The sequence below is a fragment of the Hemitrygon akajei genome, chromosome 30 (assembly GCF_048418815.1).
Source record: "Hemitrygon akajei chromosome 30, sHemAka1.3, whole genome shotgun sequence".
Classification (NCBI taxonomy): domain Eukaryota; kingdom Metazoa; phylum Chordata; class Chondrichthyes; order Myliobatiformes; family Dasyatidae; genus Hemitrygon; species Hemitrygon akajei.
Window position 1 is genome coordinate 9142388 of NC_133153.1, and position 19121 is coordinate 9161508.

The window sequence follows — 19121 nt, forward strand, 5'->3', positions numbered from 1 at the left end:
CGTGTGGGGCACCTTTACATTCCAAATCAACCTGTAATCGATGCGCAGACACCGCGTTACCAAGCCCTCGTTTCTGTAGCTTGGTTGCTTCTTCTGACACCAATCTAAACTTTAAATTTTCTTCATTTGATTTGGGAACTACAAACTTCCCGTTCCCTTCAATAATAATGTTTATTCCCCCTTGGTCGAGTTCCACTTTAAGGTTCACCACCCCTTCGTGTACCAACACCTGGGAACCCTCCCTTCCCCCAATTACCAAGGTTAACCCTGTCTTCACTGAACCCAGTCCATCTGACCCACAGGGACTGCATTCCTTTTCAACTGAATCAAATACCTCAGACTTTTTCTGAGCTCCATTACTAGGTTCAGTACCACGTGCATCCACATCTTGGACACACTCAAACGGGACATCTGCCTCTTCCAGGCTTTCAATACCCGTACCCTTTTCAAATTCTAAATTCCCCTGATCCTCCCAGTTCCTCTCTGGGCAACTCCCTTCCGGAGTAAACTCAACCCCGCGGGCTGAAACAACCTCGTCTGCCAACCCAGCAGACTCCAAGGTAATGGCATCCTTTTCATCTAGGACTGCCTTCATCTCATTATCGGGAACACCTTGATAACTCTCAACTTCTTCAAACAGGGCTGCCACCCCCGACAGATCATCCATGTCCAACTCTGGACCTTTTAACAGCTTTTTCCGTTTCTCATCTTTATTTCCTACCTCTAGGACCTTTCTCTTCGCTAAGGGCAGATCTCGCTCCTCTCCCTTAACCCCTTTCACTTTACTACTCTTTGGTTTACCACCCTCAGAACCCTCGTGGTACAGGGTCGGTAGGACCGTCTCGGCCAAATCAATACTGGCCAGATTTAAACTGCTCGCTTTCTCAGCTGCCTTTCTCGACAGGCTGCGAATGCTCGCGCCTGTGGTACAGACTGGAGATGCGAGGGGTGGGGCTGCAATCACAGGCTGTTTGAGCCGTGTCCAAACCTGCCCCCCGGCTAAATCATTTCCGAGGAGGACGTCCGCGTCAGTTCTCGGGAATTCTGATGGCACCCCTATTTCGACTGGTCCAGATAACAGCTCACAATCCATAATTACCTGATGTAGGGGCACCATTTCTATTCTTGTACCTATCCCATTCACGGCGACCATTCCCCTTTTCCGACCGAAATCTAGTATCTCACGGCGGATCAACGACAGCTCCGCCCCGGTGTCTCACCAGATTCGGACGGGAATGGGCGGGTCTCCCCCCTTCACGGACATGGTTCCGGGTGACAGCCAAGTCTCTGACCCTTCTCGTACTCTGTCTACCCGGGGCTCTCTCGTCGATTTACTGATGACCACGGCACACCCGATAGGGACCGCTGCTCTCCCTTTTTCTGGCTCCTTTCTCGGAGCAAAGCACCTAGAGGCAATATGTCCTCCCTTCCCACAATTAAAACAAGTCAAGCCCGGAAATCTCGGGCCGCCTGGCCTTTCCCCCTCAACCTTACCACTAGCTCCCGGCGGGACCTCTGCCTCAGCCGGCGGACTTTCCCTACCGTTCCGACGGTCTCTCGGGTAGCCTTTTGACAAGGAAATCTTTATCCTGTGGGTTAGGGCATATTCATCTGCGAACCTAGCAATTTCTGAGATGGACTTATTCGCCTTCTCATTCAAATACATCCGGATCTCCTCCGGAACACACCTTTTTAATTCCTCAATCAGAAATAACTCCCTGATACGCCCATAATCCCCGTCCACCTGTTCCGCGGTGCACCAACGGTCCAAGAGCACACCCTTTTCGTAGGCTAGCTCGGTATACATTTGATTCCACCCTTTCCGTAAATTTCTGAACCTTTGTCTATACGCTTCCGGTACTAGCTCGTAATTCCGGAGAATGGCCTCCTTTACTTTGGCATAATTCTCCGCTTCCCCTTCCTCGACGGCCAAGGCCGCATATGCTCGTTGTGCCTTCCCCTTTAACACACTTTGTAACAACGCCACCCACTGCTCTTTGGGCCACTTTTGATTTACTGCCACCTTTTCAAAAAGCAAGAAATAACTATCAGCATCCGACTCTTCGAATGGAGGTACTACCCTCAACTCCTGACTAACATTAAACCTCTCCTCTCGATCTAACCCTAGATCTCTTCGCTCTTTCTTTAACTTCTCCATCTCCAAGTCATGTTCCCTCTGTTCTCGTCTCTCCTCATACTCTCTTTGCTTTTCGGCTTGTTCTCTCTCGTTCTCGGCTCGTTCCCTCTCGTTCTCGGCTACTTCTAGCTCTTTTAGCTGAATTTCATGCTGTCTTTGCTTTTCAGCTTGGTCCTGCTCTTTTTCCACCTCTAACGCCTTTAGTTGGAGCTCCTGGTCCCGTTTCACCTCTAACTCCTTTATGTGGAACGCCTGCTCCCTTTCTCTCTCAGCCCCTTCCAGCTGCTTCATTTTAAATTCATGTTCCAACCTTAATTTCTCCAACTCTAGCTGATCCATTCCACTCACTGGTACTGTTTCAGGGATATTTTCCACTACCTCAGCTTCGAACACATCCTTCCCAATGTAATACTGAGTTATGGCCCCTCGCACCTCCCGCTTTTTCATGGATGACCTCACTTCTGTGAGGTCCAATCCCTTCGCCAAATTTAACAAGTCTGATTTGGTGGCCGCCTCTAGCGCCTCCACAGTCGGGTTTTTTTATAAATTCATCCACGTCCATCTTTGCTGGTTTCCCATCTGGCTACCCGTGTACCAGATCCAATTTATTTATTTATTTTTTTGACTTACAATCCCAATTCACTGCCCTCCCAATTAGGTTTCAAATCTTGAGACAAGGCACCCACGTTGTTACGTATCCCGTAACTGGATCACTTACCAGCAAAGATAGAGAGGTCCACTGAAGTCTGATGGTACCATTTTTAAACATTTTTATTTATAAAGGGGCACAAAAGGAAGGTTAATACAAACATTTTGATAACATACGTCGTCAATACTCAATCTAAAGCGCAGGTATAGTAATGATCAATCAGAAATAAGCTGTATCGTTGTCTAGGGGATAATATCTTGTCCATTTGGAATTATAACAGTCATTCAAAAGTCGGCAGGCTTCAGCCTTTTGGGAACCGCTGGGTTTCCCGTGTTGGAGAGAGAGAGAGAGATTGGTGAGAAAAGGAACACTTGCCCGGGTCCTTTCGGAGCAAAGCCGTGGAATCAGGGGAGCAGGCTTTCCTGTTGTTAGTTAAAAGCGATTTTCCGTGATTGCAGCCACAGACTCCCGATTCGGAATCTAACGCACGTGGCTTCCTTCAAAATGGCTTCCCGCTACGACGGGATCGCTATCGTGTCTCCTTGGTGCGTCTGGAGGGTGTCCCCCCCCCCCCCCCGACCCTCCTTTATACTTCCTCACGGGATCGCAGGTGTCAATCTCTCTCTCAGCCAGCCCACTTTGCCCGAGGGCTTTACACGTGGTCTTCATGAGACAATAGTCAAGGTCGCCTTATTCTGCATCCCGGTGGAACGCGGTATTCAGCACGTCTCTCTCTCTCTCTTGGGTCATTGACCCCCCCCCCTTCACTAGGGCTCTTGCGATTCTCACAAAGGAGGGGGCTGGTATCATAACAATTGTCAAACAAGATTTTTTTGTATACAGTTCTCAAGCAGATCACTGAACTAAAGACTTTGACTTGGGGACAAGGTTGCTGTTAACTAATCTGCAGTAAAGGGAACCAGCATTAGGGTGTCACTAGTCCCTTGTGGACTGGAGAAGGTATTGTGAGAGGCATACCAAAACAATGTTATATCTAACTTGCGGCTAATTCAATAAAAGAACTTGGATCTGTGTTGTGTTAAATATATTGCAGAACAATTCAATGTGATTTCACTTCTGGGCAGAGCCTTTAATCAGAATGTCCAATTCCTGTTTTCCTGCATAGGAATACTTAAATAGCCTTTTTTAATAGTTGATAACTTTATAAGTAATTATCACTTACGTAATTATTCTGATTTATTTACCTTCTCTATTGTTGACATATATATCATAGTCATTGAAAATTCTAAATGGCTTCCAGCAGATGGCAGTGCACTAAAGGTTTTTGTGAACTGCTCTTGGTGCATGGAGTAGTCTGCTTTTGCTGATAGTTACCCCTGTTTCTTTGTGGAAGTTCCGATTTTGAACAGAGACGTGCTTGTAAGCTGTTGTTTAAGATTTTTGAGCTGGCTGTTTCTGTGCTATGACATTGAATTCTGTGAGGTAGTGCAGCTATTCTGCTGCGTGACAACTGTATTTTAAGCAATTCATGGTGGTGCAGGCTGAACCGTTGTAACAGTGTTTATATCAGTGAAAGTGTCAGAAAGATAACAGTGCAGTCCACCTTTGAATATATGCACTTTTTGGAGTTCTAGTATCAGAGGTGATTTTATGTAGTGAGTCTAAATCAAGGTGAAGCTAAGTCAAATGTCAGGGTATAAGATGACTTCAGTTAAATCAAAAGTTAATTTGGCCTTGCAACCAAATATGATGGACTCTCACTTTTTAGGCATCCTTCAGCCTAAAAAGCTGCTTGAATCAACAGTTAATTAAAGGCCAATCAGTTCTTCAGTGTTTACTGTGAAAACTACTGAGAACTTGTATCTAGAAGAAAGTGGTCAGCTGACTAGGCTAATGCTGTTTGAATTTTTGAAGTGAGAGGCTGAGAAACTACAGCTTGTACACAGCAGTCGCCAGTGTGGACTGAAGTGAATGAAGCGGCCTTGGTGAGGGTGGGGTGATTCAACTTTTTCATTAAAACTTTGGCTGGAAGCAAGATTTCTAATGTCTTGTATGACTTGCAGTCTATGGGAATTCTGAAGCATTCATTGTGGTCGGGATAATCACATCTGTAGTGAATGCTACTGGTTTGACCGGCTTGATCTCTGATTCCTGAAGGCATAACAGTGCTAAGACTTAAGCTCAAAGCTTAAGGAACAAGGACAGGGAGGGAATGACTGACCACCAGGCAGAGGAAGAAAGCCAGGCAGATACTCTGGGAATACGTGTCATTCCAGAGCACCATCTCCCTGCTTGAGAGCATTTTACAGGTAGTGACCACAACTCTGTTGGTATTAAAGTTGTTAACAAAAGGAACAAAGTCCTAACGTACAGGAAAGCTGATTTCTAAATGATAAGACAAAATCTGGGAAAAATGAAACAGTTGTAGCTGCTTGCAGGAAACTCTACATGCAACCAGTGAGAGTCATTCAACAATTGAAACATGGAACTTCTTCATATAGGGGTCATTGTTAGGGCCAGCAGACCCAAAGAAGCTCATATGTCAAATAATATTTGGTGGCTGAATAAAGAAAAATAAAGTGGGTAATGGTAGGTGTAGAAATCTGAATCAAGTGAAGGCCGTTCAGGAGTATAAGGATTGTGGGAGGGGGCTGTGGAGGAACAAAGAAAAGATAGGAGGACAGGAAGTGGAGATAAAATAGTGCTGGTGGATAAGATCAAGTGAGTCCCATTGAAAACCATGGGGCCTATCTGGTAATCTGTGCCTGGAGCCAGATGATGTATTTTCATTTGTATTTATAATAAGAGAAGTACTTTGTAATTACAGATTTCAGGGATAGTTAAGGTTGATGAAATTCTGGAGCAAATTGTCATGGAAAAAGAGGAGATATTAGATATCTTGGTGGATAAATATCCAAAGTCTCCAGGCTTCTACAAACCCAGTGTTATGAAATGTAACTTTTTAGAAATGAACCAGCAGCAATAGATTACACATGGAGTCTGGTTTTGATGTTTAAACCACGATCTTTATTGGTAACTACTTATGATATAGTAACTCAACCAAGATAAACAAAAGTTAACATTTTTATGTGTGTAAATATAACTCCCAAACTATTGAGCTTGGGGGAACAAGGCTTAAGAGTCTTGAGATGGTAAAGTAGGAAAGTTCAGTAATCCACGAAATAAATGATGGGAGAGAGATATTTGTACTCCAAGGTGAAATGTAGAGAAAAGGTAAGTACAAAGTATCCATAGGTTCCACGCTGGTGAAACGAGATAACAGTCGCTGTAGATCTTGTCCATCGTGACGTTCCAAACCCACATACGAATTATCACCAAAAGTGACCTGTCACAGGAATATCGTCTCACTGGTTTACCACACAACATACCCAGGCAAGGGCTACCAAAGTGGTCCCACAAGATATCCCCAAAAATCCACTTCTATGGATTATACAAAGTGACAGTCCCACATTTGTTGTGCACCGTGTGCCAATGTTTAACCCAATCTTTTGGGCGTTGAAGAGTTCCAAACCATCGCAGTGACAAGCTGAAGTTTCAGCTTGCCACTCCAGTGTGTGTGTGTGTGTGTGTGTGTGTCCCTCTCACTCCCCCTCCCTCTCTCCCCTCTCCCCTTTCTCTCTCTCCCGGTAAATAGAGAATGCTGTAAACACTTAGCAGGTCAAGCAGCATCTGTAGAAAGGGAGTTACCATGACCATCAAATGCGAGGAAAAGGGAAATCAAATTAGTTTCGAATTGGAAATGGGGAAGGTTGGATAGGAAGCATTTTTGACAGGTTGGGACCTGACAAACTGCTGGAAAATCTCAATGGGTCAAGCAGCAGTTGCAAGGGAAAGGATCTGTTGATGTTTCTGAAAGAAAATTAAGAATTGGCTTTATTTGTCATATGTACATCAAAACATGCAGTGAAATGTGTCGTTTTGCGTCAAATCAAATCAGTGAAGGTTGTGTTGGACATCCTGCAAATGTTGCCACGCTTAAAGCACCAACATAGCATGTTTGCAATTCAACTGAAAGACTTTGGAATGTGGGAGGAAACTGGAGCACCCAGAGGTCACAGGGAGAACGTATAAACCCTTATAGACAGTGGTGTGAATCGAACCTCAGTCTTACCGCTGGTTGTGCTAACCATTACACTACTGTGCTGCCTTGAACTCATGATGCAGGGTTTCAGCATGAAATGTTGATAATTCCTTTACCCCTATGGATGCTGCTCTACCTGCTAAGATCTGTTTTGCTCCAAATTACAGTACCAACAGTCACTTGTCCCTCTTTTGACAGTGGGTGGTTAGTATTGCCACAATGATAAGCTATGGATGAAGCCAATAAGTTGTTAGGTTAGTGAGGAAAGTTAGAAAGAAAATAAAGGAACATGTAAAAGTTATGAAATGCAGTTAACATCGAGCAGGTATTTTTGGAGAGAATTAATGTCACACATACAGTGGAACTGATCACTGGTTTTAAAAAGAGTGAGTGAATTGCCTGAAATTGTTGAATTTGATATTTACTCTGGAAGGCTGGCATCCTCAGAAGAAAGATGGGGTGCTAAAGTGTTCTATCGCCCTGTTACAGAATTCTCTGGAATCCTGATATTCTCTACTATACAAACCTATTTATCATTGTAAATGGAAATTACCTTGTATATTTTATCCTTCCCAACGACCACTGGCATAGGTCTGATATCTCAGAGGAGGCTAGGGGTCGATTTTAGATTACTAGCATTTTATTAGAAAATCTGAAGTTGGGTGGATTTAATGTTACTCTGTACTGAATGGGTACAGAAGTTGGACTGGAAAATTTTGGTAAGGAGCAGTGAGGGGCATAGTTTGCAGTGCTCCTCTAAAGCACATTTTCCTGTGATGCACCAGCCTGATGTGAACTAAAAATTTTAATTTTATGCAGATGAAATTGATACCTCCTCCAGAGGACGGCTGGGGAGAGAGCAAGTGAGTATTAGTGGGAGAGAATTGGTTCAGTAAGATAGGGATACTGAGGTAATATCAGCAGGAAAAATGGGACCTCTCACTGCTTCCCCCACCATTAACCAAATCAGAATTCATTTTTATATCAGGCAACTTTCCACTGCCCTCAAGATCTTATCTTGCAGGACATTATAGATTGTTATAATTTAAGGAGTATCTTCCACTACATCAACACACTAAAAATGCTGGAGGAACTCAGCAGGCCAGGCAGCATCTATGGAAAAGAATAACCAGTCGATGTTTAGGGCTGAGACCCTTCATTAGGACTGGGAAAAAAGGGGAGGTCAGAGTAAGAATGGGGGATGAGGGGAGGAAGAAGTGCAAGGTAGTAGGTGATTGGTGAAACCAGGAGAGGGGGATGAATGAAGTAAAAAGTTAGGAAGTTGATTGGTGGAAGAGATAAAGGGGGAGAAGGGAGAATCTGATCATAGAAGACCATGGAAGAAAGGGAAGGAGGAGGAACACCAGAGTGGGGTGATTGGCAAGAGGGAGGTGATTGGGGGTGATTGGTTGAGGTGAGAGAGGGAAACAGAAGTGGGGAATGGGGAAGGAGGTGAGAAAGAAATTACCGGAAGTTTGAGAAATCATTGTTCAGGTCATCAGGTTGGAGGTTATATAGACAGAATATAAGGTGTTACTCTTCCAACCTGAGTGTGACCTCATCGTGTCTGTAGAGGAGGCCATGGACTGACTTGTCGGAATGGGAATGGGAAGTGGAATTAAAATGGGTGGCTACTGGGAGATCCTCCTTTTTTGCCGTATGGAACGTAGGTGCTCGGTGAAGCGGTCTCCTAATCTGCATCAGGTCTCACCAATATATAGGAGGCCACACCATGAGCACTGGGTACAGTAGATGACCCCAACAGACTCACAGGAGAAGTGTTGCCTCACCTGGAAGGACATACTAGGTAGTGACAGAGGGGGTGTAGGGGCGGTGTGGCTTGCAAGGATAAGCACCAGGAGGGAGATCAGGGGGAGGGACGAGCAGACAAGGGAGTCGTGTAGGGAGCGATCCGTGTGGAATGTGAAAAGTGGGATGGAGGGAAGATGTGCTTGGTTATCCTTGTTAAGTTATGTTTGTTCTTGATAAAGACAAACAGAATTGGTAAATCTTGCTCTTAACTTTGAGAATCTTGTAATCTTCCGTGGCCAACCAGTTCACCTGGGCTCTGGTGTCAAGATGAATGGAATTACTCGCATTCACAGTCACTGGAGCAATCCAAACAAGAGAAAATCTGCAGATGCTGGAAATCCAAGCAACACACGCAAAATGCTGGAGGAACTCAGCAGGCCAGGCAACATCTATGGAAAAGAGTATAGTCAATGTTTCAGGCTGAGATCTTTCATCAAGACTGAAGAAACGAAAGATGAAGAGTCAGAGTTAGCAGGTGGGGGGAGGGGAGGGGAGGAAGAACCACAAGGTAGTAGATGAAACCAGGGAATGGACTGGGGAGGGTTGAAGTAAAGAGCTGGGAAGTTGATTGGTGAAAGAGATACAGGACTGGAGAAGGGAAAGTGAACATTGATTTCTCTAACTTCCGGTAATAACCCCCCCCACTTCACCACTCCCTTTTCCCTCTCACCTTTTCTCCTTACCTGCCCATCACTTCCCTCTGGTGTTCTGTCCTCTTTTCTTTCTTCCATGGCCTTCTGTCCTTCCCTATTAGATTTCCCCTTCTCCAGCTCTATCTCTTTCACCAATCAACTTTCCCTAGATGCTGCCTGGCCTGCTGAGTTCCTCCAGCATTTTGTGTGTGTTGACTGGACCAATCCATTCTGTTCATCTCATGTTTGTCTTCTATGACATCTTTTGGAATCATATTGTATTTAGATAACTACTTCAAAGTGCTTTGTAAAAGCAATCAGCCGTTTGATCACATAAATGAGTGTTACAACCAGGGATTTTGATCAATTTAACTGCGAATTTTATTTGTGAATCACATGCTTTTTTCACAGTAGACCAAAACGAAAAGCAGCGAAAATTGTAAAGCATGAAAATCTAAAAAATCAAAAACCAAAATGATAGCAGTTCAAAAGTATTCATCCCCCTTTGCTCAGTACTTGGTTGAACTACCCCTCACAGCGACTGCAGTCAGCTGTCTTTTTGGATAAGCCTGTATTAGCTTTGCACAACATGAAGGACCAAAATTTACCCATTCCTCCCTATCCATAGCTTAAGTACTTTGGGAGTGATGATGGACTGCAGTCTTGAGGTCTTGCCAGATTTGATTGGGTTAAGGGCAAAATCCTTCTCTCGCTCCCTCTCCCTCTCCCTCCCTGTGGTGAACTACATATACCTGTCTGGACACGCCCCCCTGTTGACTGCTCCTGTAGCTCCTCCCACAGACCCCTGTATAAAGGCGATCGGAGGCACTGCTCCTCCCTCAGTCTCCAGAATGTCGTATGGTGGTCTCTTGCTGCTGACTGCTCTCTTCCAGTGAATAAAAGCCTATATCTCGCCTCACATCTCTGAGAGTTATTGATGGTGCATCAATTTTATTCGCTGGAATTTTAAAATATGGAGAGTGTTTTACGTCCGGAAAAATTGGACTTGGACCCTCAAGCTCCAGAAGCAGCTCTTGCCTTTGAACTCTGGCTTGCATGCTTCCAATCATACTTGGAAGAGATTCCTGTGACTGAGCCTGCCACAATGCACAAAATCCTCCTTTCCAGAGTCAGTCCGAGGGTATTCTCCCTTATCAGGGACCTGCTGACCTACCAAGGGGCACTGGACGCCCTCAAAAGACAGTACCTGTGGCCGGTGAGCACCGTCTACGCAAGACATCGCTTAGTGACGAGGCGGCAGCAGACCGGACAGTCAAGTGCTAAGTTTGTCTGGGCCCTACAGACACTCGTGCGGGCCTGCGACTGCAAGGGACTGACAGTGGAAAAGCATGCGGAGCTCCTGGTACGAGACACCTTCGTTACGGGGATCAGGTTAGTATACATGCGCCAGCGGCTGCTGGAAAACGCCGATCTTACCTTACGCTGGGCGATCGAGCTGGCTGACATGCTGGAGGCTGCTCTGCACAACGCTGTCACTGTCCAGTTGCGCGAGCTCCCGCTGGTCCCATGAACGCTGCAGACCCCGCCACCCGCCAGCGAATCGACCTCAGCTGCTGCCACTTGCGAGTCCGTGAACTCCCCGCAATCGACCATGGCTGCTGCCAGTCGCAAGTCCGCGCAGTGTTACTTCTGCGGACTCGAAAAACACCCCCGAAATCGCTGCCCGGCCTGAGAAGCTACCTGCTCCAGCTGCGGAAAGAAGGGCCATTTCGCCAAGGTCTGTAAGTCTGAACCACAAGCAGGGTTGAGCAGCGCCGTGTGTGAGGCATGGGGGCCGCCATCTTGCCTGCCCGCCTCGTGCGAGGCATGGGGGCGGCCATCATTGTCGGCGCCACCTCGCCTCGCCTCCGACCCACGGGTGCTTACCGGGCATCAAGATGGCGATTCAACTCTGGCCTCCATGACCCTCGACCAAAGCGCCCCACACCAGCTTGCAAGGTCAATGATGGACATTCAGGTGGAGGGCACAGGACTAGCTGCCTGTTTGACACGGGCAGCACTGAGAGTTTTATTTACCCGGACACGCGGTGCAACGCTGCGGACTCGTGACACAGCCGGTAAGCCAGAGGGTCACCATGGCTTCTGGGTCGCATTCCATAGACATCCGGGGGGGTTGTGTAGCGACATTAATGGTGCAGGGCACAGAATATTGGGACTTTGTGCTACTGGTTATTCCTCAACTGTGTGCGCCTGTGCTATTGGGGCTGGACTTTCAGAGCCACCTAAAAAGTGTGACAGTGGCGTATGACGGGCCCCTCCCACCATTCACTGTCAGGAATCCTCAGTTTTGTGGGACTTCGTCATATACCCCGCTACTGACCACACACACACACCGACCCGCACATCCCACCCAGCACCATGCCGACAGCTGCGCTACTGACACCACTTGCAGCCTCTCCACCCTCAAGATCCCTCCCCCACCACTGTTCGTCAACCTGACCCCCGACTGTAAACCTGTGGCAACTAAAAGCAGGAGGTACAGTGCGGGGGACAGGGCCTTCATTCAGTCGGAGGTGCAGTGACTGCTCAGGGAGGGGATCATTGAACCAAGCACAAGTCCTTGGAGGGCCCAAGTGGTCGTTGTTCGGACCGGGCAGAAAAATAGGATGGTCGTGGACTATAGCCAGACCATCAATAGGTTCACACAACTTGACGCGTACCCCCTACCCCGCATCGCGGATATGGTCAACCAGATAGCTCAGTACAAGGTGTACTCGACCATAGATCTGAAATCTGCTTACCACCAGCTCCCCATCCGCCCGGAGGACCGCCCCTACACTGCCTTCGAGGCGGGCAGCAGGCACGAATGGTGTCTCTGTCTTCCAGAGGGAAATGGACCGGATGGTGGACCAGTGCCAACTGAAGGCCACATTTCCATATCTGGACAACATTACCATCTGTGGTCATGACTGGCCGGATCACAACACCAACTTCCAACAATTTTTCCAAGTGGCCAAAGCCCTGAACCTTACTTATAACAGGGACAAGTGTGTGTTCGGAACCACCTGACTCGCTATCCTTGGGTATGTTGTGGAGAATGGGGTCATTGGCCCTGATCCCGACCTTATGCACCCCCTGTTAGAACTCCCTCTTCCCACCACCCTCCAAGCCCTCAAACGGTGCCTGGGCTTCCTTTCCTATTACGCCCAATGGGTCCCTCATTACGCAGACAAGGCCCGCCCCCTGGTCAAGTCCACCACATTTCCCCTCTCTGCCGAGGCCCGCGCGGCCTTCAACCGCATTAAAGGGGACATTGCCAAAGCAATGATGCATGTGGTGGACGAGACCATTCCCTTCCAAGTAGAGAGTGACGCCTCCGACTTCGCGCTGGCTGTCACCCTCAATCAGGCATTAAGGCCGGTAGCATTCTTCTCTCGTACCCTTCAGGCCCCTGAAATTCGGCACTCCATGGTGGAGAAAGAAGCCCAGGCCATAGTGGAAGCTATTAGGCACTGGAGGCACTATCTCGCCGGCAAAAGGTGCACCTTGCTGACTGACCAGCGCTCAGTTGCGTTCATGTTCAGCAACCGACAGCAGGGCAAAATCAAAAATGATAAAATTTTGCGGTGGAGAATAGAACTCTCCACCTACAACTATGACATCCTGTGCCGGCCTGGAAGGCTCAATGAGCCCCCTGATGCCCTATCCCGGGGAGCGTGTGCCAGTGCACAGCTCGATCAGCTATACGCCCTCCATGCAGATCTTTGCCACCCAGGGGTCACCCGATTTTACCATTTCGTGAAAGCCCGGAACCTGCCTTACTCCCTTGAGGACATCAGGACGATGACCAGGGACTGCCAAGTCTGCGCTGAGTGCAAACCGCACTTCTACCGTCCTGACAAGGCGCAACTTATCAAGGCCACCCGCTTCTTTGAGTGACTGAGTGTTGACTTTAAGGGCCCCCTTCCCTCCACCGACCGCAATGTCTATTTTTTCAACATTATCGACGAGTACTCGTGGTTCCCCTTTGCCATCCCCTGCCCCGACACCACTGCCACGTCCATCGTAAAAGCCCTGCGCCAGCTCTTCACTCTGTTCGGATATCCCTGCTATATCCACAGTGATAGAGGGTCCTCCTTTATGAGTGATGAGCTGCGCCAGTACCTGCTGGCTAGGGGCATTGCTACTAGTCGGACCACGAGCTATAATCCCCGGGGAAATAGACAGTTGGAGAGGGAGAATGCCACAGTGTGGAAGGCCACACTTTTAGCCCTTAAGTCAAAGGGGTTGCCGGTCTCTCGATGGCAGGAGGTCCTCCCCGAGGCACTCCACTCCATCCGCTCCCTGTTATGTATGTCCACCAATGCCACCCCTCATGAGCGCCTATTTTCTTTTCCCAGGAAGTCTGTCACTGGGACCACCCTACCGGCTTGGCTTACATCTCCAGGGCCAGTGCTGCTCCGGAAACATGCGCGGAGCAATAAATACTCCCCGCTGGTCGAGAGGGTTCACCTACTACATGCGAACCCCCAGTATGCCTACGTGGTCTTACCTGATGGGTGGGAGGACACGGTCTCCATCCGCGACCTGGCGCCCGCAGGAGCAGCAGACCACTACCCCGAACAATCCACGGTAACTATGAACCCTGTACCCACTGAGGTGTATACCCACCTGATACCGCGCACACCAAGCCCTACACAGACTCCTCACGACACTCCCATACCGAGCGCCTCGTACACACATATACCAGGCGCCTCGCACACGCATGAGGGATCACTGACGCCTAATGGGCCGACACCTCAAGTCAGGCCGAAACCAGCACAACCACCGTCTCCGGTACAATCACTGTCGGTGCTACGTAGATCGCAGCGACAGATTCGACCACCTGATAGACTTAACCTGTAAATATACTTGTAAGAAACTTCGCCCCATGTGGACTCTCTCTTTTAAAACAAAAGGGGGGGGGTGAATGTGGTGAACTACATATACCTGTCTGGACACAACCCCCCCTGCTGACTGCTCCTGTGGCTCCTCCCACAGATCCCTGAAAAAGGCGATTGGAGGCACTGCTCCTCCCTCAGTCTCCAGGATGTCGTATGGTGGTCTCTTGCTGCTGACTGCTCTCTTCCAGCAAATAAAAGCCTATATCTTGCCTCACGTCTCCGAGAGTTATTGATGGTGCATCACTCCCTCCCCTCCCCCCATCCTCCAAAGATTTCCCATTCCAACTTTCTTCCCACCCCATCCTCCATAGATTTCCTATTCCAACTTTCTCCCCAACTCTGCCTCCAGACTCTCCTCACATCCCCCACCCCAACCTGCCTTCCTGTCACTCCTCAGTGGCTGCTTACTCCCTGATGTTGTTTGGCTCAATCCATGAAAAGGTTTCTAATCATGGACCAATCCTATCATTACCTCCCATCCTAAAATAATTGGTTTAAGATGGAGTTCTGAAAGCTAAGTGCAGTACTTATAACCTTCCATTATTTTGGTGATGTTTTAGTTAAAATCAGAAGTCATTTTATGTTTTGTGAAAATTGTACACAAACTCCAGTGCTAGTGCTTTGGTTTTTATTGATAAATTTGCAAACAGCAAAAGCTACTGATTACATTGTTAAAAATACAGTTTGTGTGCATCATTTTTGTATCTTGAAGGTGGAATTATTGTGTATCTCGGCCGAGCAGGTCATAATTTAACTTCCACTCGCAGTTTTCAGTGCTTCGTGCCTTTGCTTCCCCCTTTTGGTTATTCTGTGTAATTAGCTTCTTGTTTTGCCTCTAATTCAGCCACTATCTGTGAACTAGATCAATGTTTCAAGCACATACTGCAAAAGCACAAAATATTAAGCGTTTTTAAAGCACAACCTCACTTGAAATCATCTGTGATTGTCAGGGACAGCCTACTTTCTTTTTCAGTGTAGTGAAACAAATTCCTTGCATGTAATGTTAGGCTTGCTATTTTCTGACTACAGAAATAATATTCAGCGGCTTGCTTGATATGTTGGCTTCTAGTCTATCAAGCTCTTGTGTTGCAGCAATAAGCATGGCCCTGACATTTTCAGCTGGCTACTTAGTAAAAGGGAGTCAGTAGGAATCCCTGGAAACTAATTGATCCATCATTGCTCCAGAGTTTCCCTTTTTCAAGATGGACCCACACATGATCTCCTCTTTTGAGTTTCAATATTGCATTCTTGCTAGCAAGCTGGCTGGTACTTCTTGAAAGAACACTGTGGATCCTACTGATTTTCTGTCCATTCTTCATCAGGACCACATCAGTATGCATCCCTCTGAATGGCAGTGAAGTATAACTGAAGAAGTATATGCCAAGCCTAGGAGCCATAAACATCCCAGAACTCTTACTGTATGCCTTGCCCAGGTTGACATTGACCAGATTAAAAACTATGGCTCTTCCGGGATTCACCATATGATTCATTATAGAGGTTTCCACATCAAATACCACACGGGAGCCTGTGAAAATAAAAATTGTAGAGTAGAATTCAATGACAATACAACTAATTCCACTTTCTGCCCTAATTGAAGATGCAGTAATTTATGTGTGGAGCCCCTACCACCTAATTTATAGGCAGACAATATCTAAGTATATTTGGAGTGGTCAACAAATGCTGACATTGACAGAGAAGTCTGCATTGAGTCACTGAATGAATAGAATTTGGAGGGTTATAATTTCTTTCACCATCTGAACTTTTCACAGTTTCTCACTTTTATACTGATGTGCTGAAGAGGGACTCTGTCAACCTGTTTTCTTGCAGTTTCCCCCCAATCTCTCAGCACAGTCTCTTCCTGGAATGCAGTTGTCTGTATGTTCATACTAATATATTGCCTGAACTGGGATGCACGAGTCAGAGAGTGTTGCATATCCTCTATAAAGGGTGCTTATTTTCTATTATTCATTGTTTTTTCTTTGAAACAGTCTTCAAATTAAACACTTTTGTCCCAGAGTGCTGTTTGCCTCCTTTCATTTCCAATCCAAATGTCATGATGTAAATAATATACAGTACACCACATTTTATGTTTGTGTGCTAATGATCTTGAATACCATTTATGGGTGCATTCATGTGACAAAAGGACATGTTAATCAAAGCTGGAGCTTCCTGAGTAACTACAGGGATGTGAGTAAGGTAAATCAGAAGGGGGGGGGGTGGGGATGTAATGCAGATGTTGGATTAATATGTAATACAACCAGATTGTATATGAAATCATTAGAGGGGAAATGAAAAGGCAGAATAGAAGTGCACAAGCAGTCAATATAAGTGAAGCAGGGACTTCTGTACCTAGATATAGTAAATTTTAAAAATTACCATTGGTTGAAGTGTCACGATACAGACAGAATTTTAGTTATTGTAAAAAGAATGAAAGAAGACATGAAAGAACTCTTTCATTCAGAAATTATGTATGATCCGTAATGTACTATCATTGATAAGGTGATAAAGGGAGAGATTCAGTCATGGTTCTCAATAAAGAGTTGGAGAACTACTGTATCTAAAGGAAAAACACTTCCTAAGCTATGAGAAAGGAGCTAATGAATCAGGCTATCTTAAGTGCTGTCAGAGAATGTTGACATTGATTTGTTGGATTAATTAGCCTTTTTAAAGACTAAAATGATTTGCTGATTTTCTTTGAGTTTATGGATTTGACAGGCTCCTCCTTCACTCTTTGTACAACTATCACCATGTTTCTCAACTTCATGAGAGCATCCTCTCTACTTATTCTAGTGTTAAGTTCATTCAATTTGACAGCATCTGCCCTTAGCTCTTTCTGATTAGTGTTGCCAGTTTGGTGCTGTGGTTCTTAGGAATGGATTGAAACCAGCCAAAAGTTACTTCCTAAGCACGGTATCCTGCAGATGCTGGAAATCTTGAGTGACACACGTAAGATACTGGAGGAACTCAGCAAGTCAGGCAGCGTCTATGGAGGGGAAAAGCCGTTGACGTTTCAGGGCGAGAAATTTCATCAGGACATCACATCCTAGCAGCTACAGGTCCTATCAGTTTGAGGTTGAATTAAACACAGAAGTGACAAAAATGTGTGCTTCACAGTAATATCTAGTTCCCTATTTGGATGTTAATATTTAACTTTGGAAATCAGTAAACCAGGCTCTAAACTGACTTCATTCCACAGCTGTTCCATCTGTGGAGGATTCAATGTTTAGTGCCTTTGTTAAAATTGACATTAGATGTGAATGTTTCAATAGATCACTTATTGTGCATCAGTTGGGATTCATGACAAGCAATCATTTGTTACACCTATGAACTATCTTCTTGCAAATAAAAAAGACTCACCATGCCAGTAACCGCAAGGTCTTCCCCTTCTGTCTTCTGCCTCAGGGATCATTTTCAGTGGTTTTATGTCCATTTCTTCATTGGTTGTGTCCACTTCTTCATCGGTTGTGTCCTGGAACCATTTTAAAAATTGGAAGAAAACATTTCCGGTCAGAAAATTTAGATAGGCCTCCAAACTGTGTTGAATTCTTGTCTACCAAACCAAGATTTTAACACTTTGAGGCATTACACAAAGGAATAGGGTATGTTAAATGGTAAAGAAGGGGCAGATGTTCCTTTGAATACACTGTAAGAGCTACTCTACAGAGAATACCTACCACCAAAGCAATTTTTCATACTCCTGTCTGGATTTTCACTTGCACTGGTTTCTACATAATATTGACCATGTGCATTATATAACTGCACCCAGTTTTTTTTTTAACCCAGATTTAAACATAGAAACATAGAAAACCTACAGCACAATACAGGCCCTTCAACCCACAAAGCTGTGCCGAACATGTCCTTGCCTTAGAACTACCTAGGCTTTACCCATGGCCCTCTATTTTTCTAAGCTCCATGTATCCATCTAGGAGTCTCTTAAAACACCCCATTGTTCTATCCTGATATTAGTTCCTTTTGTGATAAGTGTAAAGGGGGCGAGGCTTCTCTTATTCCTATGTATTGGGCCTGTCCTAGTTTGGAGAAATTTTGGAGAGATTTGTTTAAACTTTATCCCATATTCTTAATTGACGTTTAGAACCTAACCCTTTGATTTCTCTTTTGGCACCTTGGGTGAAGTTGACATGCATTTGAATCCGACTAAACATCGAACATTATCTTTTGCATGTCTTTTAGCTAGACGATTAGTTCTTCTTAGGTGGAGAGATGTTGCCCCACCCACTCATGCTCAATGGCTTAAAGATATTATGTCCTGTTTAGACCTTGAAAAGTTCATTATTCACTTCTTAATTTGGACATAAAGTTTCATAAGGTGTGGGGAACTTTTCTTGAATATTTTCATAATTCTTCTTTAGATTAATGGTTTATCAGTTTTTTTTGTGTACTGCAATCCCTTTCAGCTTTTTTTTCTGATTTAAGTTTTACGTTTTATTTGTTGTGAAATACATTATAGTTTAGATAGTAGGCATTATACTTTTTTAAAAATATTTACAGCTCTGTGGTGACGAAAGCTCTGATTAACTTTACATTGTAATGGTTGGCTTGGAGTTTTGTAGTGGGAGGGAGGGGAGGATACTAACTTTATATGATTTCATTTTGGTGCTTTTTCTGTATTGTTATGAATTGTACATTAGACATGTTTGTCTAGCACTGTATAAATCTCCATTTTGTCGGGTTTTTTTCTGTTGTAGTGTAGAAACTTATATATAAAAAAAGACCCCATCGTTTCCGCTGCTGCTGGCAGCCCATTCCACGTGCTCAGCACTCTCTGTGTAAAAAAACTTACCCCTGACATCTCCTCTGCACCTACTTCCAAGCACCTTAAAACTCTGCCCTTTCGTGCTAGCTATTTCAGCCGTGGAAAAAAGCCTCTGACTATCCACATGATCAATGTCTCTCATTATCTTGC

General features: G+C 45.6%; 1 protein-coding gene across 2 annotated transcripts in view; it reads left to right on the forward strand.

The window, feature by feature from the left end:
* mthfs (5,10-methenyltetrahydrofolate synthetase (5-formyltetrahydrofolate cyclo-ligase)) overlaps window positions 1-19121 on the forward strand; it is a 54211-nt gene that overhangs the window by 22343 nt on the left and 12747 nt on the right. The window contains exons 3-4 of one of the 2 annotated variants that reach the window (XM_073032963.1): window positions 13655-13886; window positions 14295-16142. The exons of the other annotated variant lie outside the window; for it this stretch is intronic. Of the exons in view, the coding sequence (XP_072889064.1) occupies window positions 13655-13886; window positions 14295-14430 (368 nt within the window). The 3' untranslated portion in view covers window positions 14431-16142. Of the gene's footprint in view, window positions 1-13654; window positions 13887-14294; window positions 16143-19121 lie in introns of those variants that run through there. 2 annotated transcript variants of the gene reach the window in all.